Below are 8332 nucleotides of genomic sequence, written 5' to 3' on the forward strand. Positions count from 1 at the left end.
TATAGCTATTAAGAGTGACAAATGGGCTTAAAAGTGCCAAAGAGTCGCACGGAAGGCAAAAAATGAGCCCGGCGAGCTGGTGCTGTGCTCGAGCACTGCAGTGCTGACTCGACACCGGCGGTACCGCGTACATCTGGCTCTCCGCGGTCCCCTTCCTCCAGTACGAGAGCAGATGCACACTTCAATAATTCATGCCGTGCAATTATTTGAGGTATTTCCAACTCGCCTTCTGCCCCTGCCCCTCCCGCCAACTTCATTTCTTTCTCCGGCTGCTAAGTGAGACACTGTCGCTTTAAATATAGGTTTTGCCCAGTCCTGCGAGTCCGGTTTCTGGGAGCTCATTAAAGGTGGCCGGGAGCGAGCAGGAGCGAGCTCGAGCCACCTCGTCGCACACAGCACCCACAATTCGGCCGGTCTCTGCAAAATTCGGGAGCGTTTTGGGGGGAGGCAGAGCAGGGGGGAATCCCCGGGGAGGGGGGAAAAGACCCGCTGGGAGAAGGGCGGGGAGGAGGCGAGATGGGAAGATCCGAGAGGGCAGGGAGAGGACAGCCCGGATGCTTCCGTTACTGAATAATTAATGCTTAATGCAAAAAAAAAGAAAGAAAAAAAAAAGAAAAAAGCTCTCACGTCCTCAAAGGTGCTCAGGCACCAAAAGGGGGGGTTCAGCACCCAAATGCTGTTGCCGGCCGGGGTGCCGTCACCGCCACTTTAGCAGCTGGCTCTGAACAAGGCATATCCAGCTTCGGTCTGTGCATCCCTCCAGCATCCGAAAATCCCGTGCCCGCCCCGATGTCGGCAGCGGCAGCGGCGAACGGGGCTCAACTCCCTCTTCCCCCGGGTCGCAGCAGCCCCCAGCCCTGGAGCGGTTCCCTGGGACAGCGGCGAGACCCAGGCAGGCTTTGCAAGCAGAGTAATATCTTTTATTAGACCAGCCGATACAATAAAGAGAAAAATAAATAAATAAAGCCCGGAGCACGCAACGGGGGAGCTCTGCATGCCCGACGCCAGTCAGGTTTTCCCAAGCCGGTCTAATAAAAGCGGTGACCTCCCCCCTCAGCATCACCTCTCCTGGGGGCTTGGGCCCTCCCGGCTGCCGGACCACGCTGCTCCCCACAAAGCCAGGGACGCCGGGGCTGGAAACCCACGAGAGACGATGCAACGGGAATCCTGAAAGGCGAAGGCAGCGATAACTCCGAAACGGTGGTAACAGCAAATCCTGCCTCTCCCCTCTCCCGGCTGTGAAGTCCGCGATGCCGTGGGCACCGGGGCAGCCCCCAGCCCTGCCTGGGTGGGAGAGACCCCAACCCCTCCTGGAGCTGGACCGGGATCGGGACATCCCCACCTCCTCCTGGAGCTGGAAGGGGACCGGGACAGTCCCAATCCCTCCCGGCTCGGAAGGGGACGGGGACCGGGGCATCCTCAACCCCTCTAGGGGCTGGACCGGGACCGGGACATCCTCAACCGCTCTAGGAGCTGGACCGGGATCGGGACATCCCCACCTCCTCTTGGAGCTGGAAGGGGACTGGGACAGCCCCAATCCCTCCCGGATTGGAAGGGGACAGGGACTGGGACATCCTCAACCCCTCTAGGGGCTGGACCGGAACCGGGACTGCTCCAACCTCTCCCCAAGACCGGGACATCCCCAACCCCTCCCCGGGGCCGGACCGGGACTGGGACATCCCCGACCTCTCCCGGGCTGGACCGGGGCCGCCCCCTCGTCCCCCTCCGCCCGTTGCGACGGTGCCACCGCTGCCGAGAGGCACCGACCCGACCCGACCCGACCCGACCCGATCCGCGCCCCCCCCCCGACGGCAGCCGCCCGCCAGCAGCGCCCTGCCCGGCAGCCCCAACCCGGCCCCCTCCCTCCTCTTCCTCCTCCTCCTCCTCCTCCCTCCTCCCTCCTCCTCCTCCTCCTCCCCCCTCCCGCCCCAGCCCGATTTGGGCAGCGGCGCGGGCAGCGCTGCCGGCAGAGCCGCCGTGTGCCGGCAGAACCGCCGCGCCGGAGGCAGCCGGGCCCCGGCGGGGGGGGGGGCGCAGCTCGGCCGGGCCCCCCCGCGCCGTCCAGCCGCCCCCCGACCCCCCCCTCGCCCGACCCCCCCCCCCTCCACCCCCGCATGCGCGGGCGGCCAGCATGGCCCGCAGGCAGGCGCGGCGCCACGGCGACGGGCGCTGGCTGCCCTGGCTGGGGCTCGCCTTGCTGCCGCTGGCCGTGCCCCCCGCCGCCGCCCCGCCGGGGGGCTGCCCGTCGGCTTGCTACTGCGTGGCCACGCCGGAGCTGGAGCAGTGCCGCTACGAGCGGCTGGAGGAGCCGCCGCAGGAGCTGCCGGCCGCCGTGCACAACCTCAGCATCGTCGGCAGCAACCTGAGCGTGCTGCGCCGCGCCGCCTTCGCCGCCCGGCCGCTGCGCCAGCTGCGCCTGCTCCGCCTGCACCACGACAACATCCAGGCCATCGAGGACATGGCCCTGCAAGGGCTGCCGGCGCTGCGCACCCTCGACCTGAGCCACAACCCGCTGCTCTCGGTGGCGGCCGGCGCCTTCGGCGGCGCGCCGCTGCTGCGCACCTTGCAGCTCAACCAGGCGCTGCTGGCCGCGCCGCTGGAGGAGCAGCTCGCCCTGGCGCTGGGCAACCTCAGCCTGCGGCGGCTGGAGCTGGCGGGCAACGGGCTGCGGGCGCTGCCGGCCGCGCTGCTGCCCGCCGGCCTGGAGGAGCTGGACCTGCGCAACAACTCGCTGCAGCGCCTGGGCGCCGCCGAGCTGCACAGCCTCGAGGCGCCGGGGCTGCGCAAGCTGCGCGTCTCGCTGGGCGCCAACCCGCTGCGCTGCGACTGCGCGCTGCGGCCGCTGCTGGCTTGGCTGCGCGGAGCCGCCGCTGGCCGCGTGCCGGACGCGCGGAGCTTGCGCTGCGCGGGGCCGCCGTCGCTGCGGGGGGCCGTGCTGCTGCGCCTGCGGCCCGAAGCGCTGGGCTGCGAGGGCGGCGAGCCCGGCGAGCTGGAGACGGCCTCCTACGTCTTCTTCGGCATCGTGCTGGCCCTCATCGGCGTCGTCTTCCTCATGGTGCTCTACCTGAACCGGCGCGGCATCAAGCGCTGGCTGCACAACCTGCGCGAGGCCTGCCGCGACCAGATGGAGGGCTACCACTACCGCTACGAGCAGGACGCCGACCCGCGCCGCGCCAGCGCCGCCGGCCCCGCCGGCCTCTGAGCCGGGCGACCCCCCCGCGACGGCGGCTCCTGCACCCCCCCCAATCCAGCCGTGCACGGGGGTCTCCCTCGTCGGCACCACGGGGTGATTGCAACACCGGGAACTGGGTCGGAAAGCAGAGCCGATGCATGCGGGATGCTCCGCGTGGCGGGAGCCCGCGGCGCCCCGGCCCCGCTCTGCCGATGCTCCGGGATGCCGCCGAGCGAGCGTAGGGCATCCCGCAGCCAGGAAAACCACCCCCCCCTCCCTCTTTCCCACTTCCCAGGCAGCATTCCCCGCGGGAAAGAGCCCCCCTAACCGGAGCATCTCAGCACGGCCAGGCTCGGAGGCCGGACCTGCCGCGGGCTGTTGGTTGCTCCGGGAGGATTACGGGTTGCTTTCGACGTGGCCGTCAAAAAGACAGTTTGGGTCTGCGGACTGCGAGCCCCCGGCGCTGCCGGCGGGGACACGGAGCAGACTCGCGCCCCGGGCGCGCGGGTACGGCCGTGGGATTCGCTCGGCAGGGCCCCGAGAGAAACTTCCCTCCCGGATGGTACCGGCACCCGGACTTGACTTTTACCGTGTACAGCTCTCTTTCCTATTAGATTTCTATCTGACAAGCGCAAACGTTTTAACTTGATTTTATTTTTATTTTAATTTTTCCCTTGCTCCAAACGCAGAGGAGACCGAACCGACCAACCGTGTGATTTTATTTTATTTTTTTTCCAAGCCCGTTCACTGATTTTTTTTTGTTGTTTGCCTTCTACAACATTTCCCTCCGTTTCCGGGCACAAACTAATGCAGCTATTACAGCAAACGCCTCTGCAGGCTGTATGCATGTTACCGACGATAGCACACGGCGGCAACTCTTTTCGGACCGCAAAGTATAATCTCGACTAGGTCGCCTCCGTACTTTGTAATTTGAAGCAAACGCTCTCAATCTCGTTCACTCGCACACGTTTGCTTTAGACCTGTGCCTGTTACTATATACTAGAGCAAATATATTGAAGGCTGCACCCGTTGTACCGTCTATTTTCTATAAAGCTCGTTGCAATGATTTCAGAGCTCTCGGCGGCTGAAGCGGCGTTATTGCGGTTGGGTTTTGCGGAGGAAGGCAGGCGGCGATGGGCTCGTCCGGAGGCACGGAGAGTTTCGCTGCGGCTCCGAAACGACTTTTCCTTTGCCGGTTCGGTGGCCCCGAGAGCAGAAAGGGTTTTTGCGGCTAAAGCGCGGAGCTCGGGGTTTTGCCGGTCCTGCTCCTTCCCTGTTAGGGGGGAAGGCGCTAGGGCAAATTGTCCGGATTGAGGTTTCCGAAGCAATTTTGGGGTTCCTGAGTGTTTTGGTATCTCATTTATGAGACACCTGAGTCTGCTGAGCATCAGGGAGAGCCGGTGCGGGACTGCGGCTCGCGGTTATTCCCGAAAGCAAAGCTGTAGCTTTTGCACTCTGGTGCCTGAAAATGCCAAAGTTCGGTGCAATGCTGAAAATTTGTGACTTTTGCAATCTGGCACCTTAAAATGCCAAACTTTGATGCAGCGCTGAAAATTTGTGGCTTTTGCAATCTGGCACCCTAAAATGCCCAAGTTTGGTGCAGCGCTGCAAATACAAGCGTTGCATTTTTGTACGCCTGCGGTTGCCTCTGTATCCAGACGCTGATGCCGAGGTGTGCAAGGATTAGGGCTGCGTCCGTGCCGGTGCTGGCAGGGTGCTTGGGATCCTCGGTGCCGGGGGGGAGCAGCGGATCCCGGCTCGTCGTGCGGGCTGGGACCTCGGTGGGTGCCCGGAGGCTCCGCTGCGGTTTGCCGGTGGCTCTAATGTTACCGCAGTTTCCGCGTTTCTCCTGGAGAGGGTAAATCCGACCCGTGGCCTCCGTGCCCGTTTCCTGCCCCACCGACTTTTCCGGACTCGTGTGCAAGCTGTCGCTTGTGCGTGCGTGGATGCGCTCAGCTCCGGGGCTGGGTGCCGCTGATCCGGCAAAGCTCCGGCCGTGGGTGGCACAGTTAATCCCAGCACAGCCGTGCCCGGAGCACCCGGGAAGGATCAGGAGCAGGGGAAGTTTGCAAGGGGCAAATCCCGCGGTTTGCGGGGACCTGCAGGAGCCACCAGTGCTCCCGGAGGCTCTGGGACGCACCGACATCCGGCGCGGGCGGGAGAGCTGCGGGAACGGTGCAGCGGGGTGAAAGCTGGCGCCTGGGTGGATTCTCGGGTGTCTGCAATAGGGTTGTGCTCACGTGCCGAGCGCTCCAGCTGCCAGAGTTTTTCTCCTCTCCCTGGCCGTCTCTTTTTACAGTTGAAGGCGTGTTTGCCTGGGGTCAGACTCCTGAAGGGTCAGAAATAGCCACGTTCCCGGTGCCCGACGCCTCTAATGAGCCAGGCCGGGATAACGAAGTGCTTCCTTCCCCATTTCGCACCAATCCCCGCCGGGAGCCGGGGCGGCGGGGCGAGCGGGGAGCCGAAAACGGGTCTGGGAGCCGACCGTGGTGCAGTGCAGGATCGGGGCAGGGTCGGTCCCACGGGGCCTCTCCGGGCTGCTCTGACACGTCACATGGTGTTTCTCGGCCCGGAAGCTTCCCAGATGCTCCCGTTTTGGCGGGAGCCCTTAGGAGACACGTCACCATAAGTCTCTGAAAAGCCATGATCCGCCAACACTGTCATCCCACTGCCAGCTTTCCCGGCACCTTCCCTGATTTCCTCGGGGGACCAAGGGCCGGAGCAGCGCCACTGTCCCCATCCTGTCTCCCACCTGCCCTGGAGCCAGGATGGCGGCGCATCGCAGCCCCGTCGGGACAACATGCTCTGGAAACTCATGCTTATCCGCGAGGACCGGTTCCCGGGATCTGGGGCCTCTCGGAGAGCCGAGGAGCAGGTGGGCTCAGCCCCAGGGCAGAGCCATGACAGTCCCTCCGGATAACCCGGCGGAGGCGCCGTGTCCTTGGGCCGTGCTGCCCAAACACCCACCAGCCCGGCATTTCCAAGGAGGTCTCCCGGACGTCTCCTCCGGTTCCCCTTCCCCTCGGGAAGCAGAGAGCACCGAGCACCTCCCCTCTCCCTGGGGTCGAGGGATCGCGTTTTGGGGACATTTGGAGCCGCAGTGATGGACGGGAGCAGGGGCCGGTCACGCTCCCTCCCCAAACCCTTTGCAAATAAAATTGCCAATCCCTCGGAGAGCAGCATCCCGGGGGAGAGCACCAGGCATCCGACGGCTCGGAGCATCCCTCCGGGATGCAGGGCGGGCGCAGGACACCCCACGGCACAGCGGGGCGCGGGCAGGCCAGCGGCAGGGTCCCCTCGGCGCAGGCTGCTGGTGACATCCAGCGCCGGCCGCCGCAATTACAGACGGAGGCAGCGCAGGGACCTCGCCAGCGGCCGTCCCGTCCCGGGCTGCTCCTGCCTGCTTTGCCCCCCCCCGACCCAAAATAACCCGCTGCCCCCTCGCAGGGGGGGGCCGGACGCATCTGCCACGTGGGGGGAGAAGGGGACGAGAGTGAATTTGGGTGAGCTGGGAGGAGGAGGGGGGCCCCGACGCGGAGCAGGGGGATTATTCAGCCTTGCCGAGGAGGAGAAATCACCGACTGCCGTGCAGACCCCCCAGGGCAAAGCCTGTAGCTCTCACCAAAGGGTGAGGACCTCCTTGGACATGCCACCGTGGAACCATCTTATATTGACCTTGACAATGCTTAGAAGAAGCCTAAGACTACTAAAGCCAAGCTGGGGTGAAATCAACCCTCTTCCAAAGGATTTTAAGAGGGAGAGCAGGAACCCCACAGCTTCGCCTGGAGTCTGCAGCACTGCGTGGTCTTCAGAAAGCAGAGGGAGCAGCGAGCAGATGGTCCCTTTCCCAGCTCCACGGGGCTTTTCCCTATCAGGGCTCTGTATCATGCCCGTCTCTTGGGCTCACTGGCCCAAAGGCTGCCCAAACCTTTCTTTGGGGTGGGGAGGGTGAATCCCAGCTCCCAGGTTGGATCTGCTGCTGTAGAGATGGGAGGAGAGGAGGAAGGCAGGGCCACAGGTCCCCCCTCTCCAGCCTGCGGGCAGAGACCTTTCCCACCTGCGTGGTGCCCACAGCAGCTCACCTTCGACCGCAGCAGCTCGTCTCCACCAGCTGCCGAAGTGCAGCCTGGTCCCCCGCACTCATTCCCCTGCTGTGGGCTCGGAACCAGCCCCCCTTGCTCCCCTTACCAGCTCCCTTCCAGGACTGTTGCTTTTCCTGAAGCTAATTCACCCCCAAAACACCAGCCTCGCAGGCAGCGTCTCCTGCTGGCTTGTGCCAGTCCACCCTGTGGCCCCAAACGTCCACCTGAACCTGCTTAAATGTGTATCGGTGATAAACGCACACCTTTTTTCAGAGCACGGTCCCCTTATTCTCGTTCCGTATCACATTATCAGGCCTTTTTCTTGCCCCTGCTTATGAAGACGAAGACAATCAATCTATGTTAGCCCACGCAACCAAAAAATGTTCAGTATGACCGGGAAAGCTCCTCTGGGCAGGGAGCTGCAGACGTGGGGCAAGGTTTCTTCCTCCAATTCCTGCCTGCCCAGAAGAAAAGAAATATCCATATACGTGTTGGCTGCCAGACCCTCTGTCCCCAAATCTGTGGGTAGTCGCTCCCCCTCACTAACTCACCCTCTCCGGTGTGAGCAGCAGCAGGTCTCTCCTCGACTCTGTCCCCTGACCAAGGCTCCCTTCCCACCTGCTTCACGGTGGCATCGGTGGCAAATTCAGGTCACAGCTAGTGCATCAGTCCTTAGGGCTATGCCTTGGGACATCTTTAGTGGATGTGACATCTCCTGGTTTAACAGCATACGGCTCATCTTTTCTCTCTCTCAGAGGGATGAAGTCCCACCCCAACCTCTTTTCCTTTTAAAATCCCTATTGTGCTGCTCGGATGGTCAGTGTCCAGCCACCCCCCAGATTTGCAATTAGGTCCTTCGCCCCTTTTCCCCCCACTCCGTAACGCAAGCTGCCAAGATCGATGGTTCGCGCTGCCTTTCCTTCGCGCAAGCCATGGATTGCACCAATACAGTGTTTTGACTGGCACACGGTCAATATTTCCTTCCAACACCAAGCCAAGAACAGTTGATCTGCCAGCTCTGTTTTTGGACCGGTAATACTGTTTGACTAAAGAATACAGAGGAAACGTGAAGGATTGC

General features: G+C 63.1%; 1 protein-coding gene across 1 annotated transcript; it reads left to right on the top strand.

Annotated features, from left to right (window-relative positions):
* The first annotated feature begins 2131 nt into the window (after window positions 1-2131).
* Window positions 2132-4240, top strand: TPBGL (trophoblast glycoprotein like). The gene has a single exon (XM_067289598.1). It carries the CDS (start codon window positions 2132-2134, stop codon window positions 3200-3202), a length of 1071 nt encoding a protein of 356 aa, XP_067145699.1. The 3' UTR covers window positions 3203-4240.
* The last annotated feature ends 4092 nt before the right edge of the window (window positions 4241-8332 follow it).

The sequence above is a fragment of the Apteryx mantelli genome, chromosome 1 (assembly GCF_036417845.1).
Source record: "Apteryx mantelli isolate bAptMan1 chromosome 1, bAptMan1.hap1, whole genome shotgun sequence".
NCBI classification, from domain to species: domain Eukaryota; kingdom Metazoa; phylum Chordata; class Aves; order Apterygiformes; family Apterygidae; genus Apteryx; species Apteryx mantelli.

What these genes read in the sequence shown, in the direction of transcription:
- TPBGL (XM_067289598.1), top strand. Translation starts at nt 2,132, where the DNA reads ATGGCCCGCAGGCAGGCGCGGCGCCACGGCGACGGGCGCTGGCTGCCC.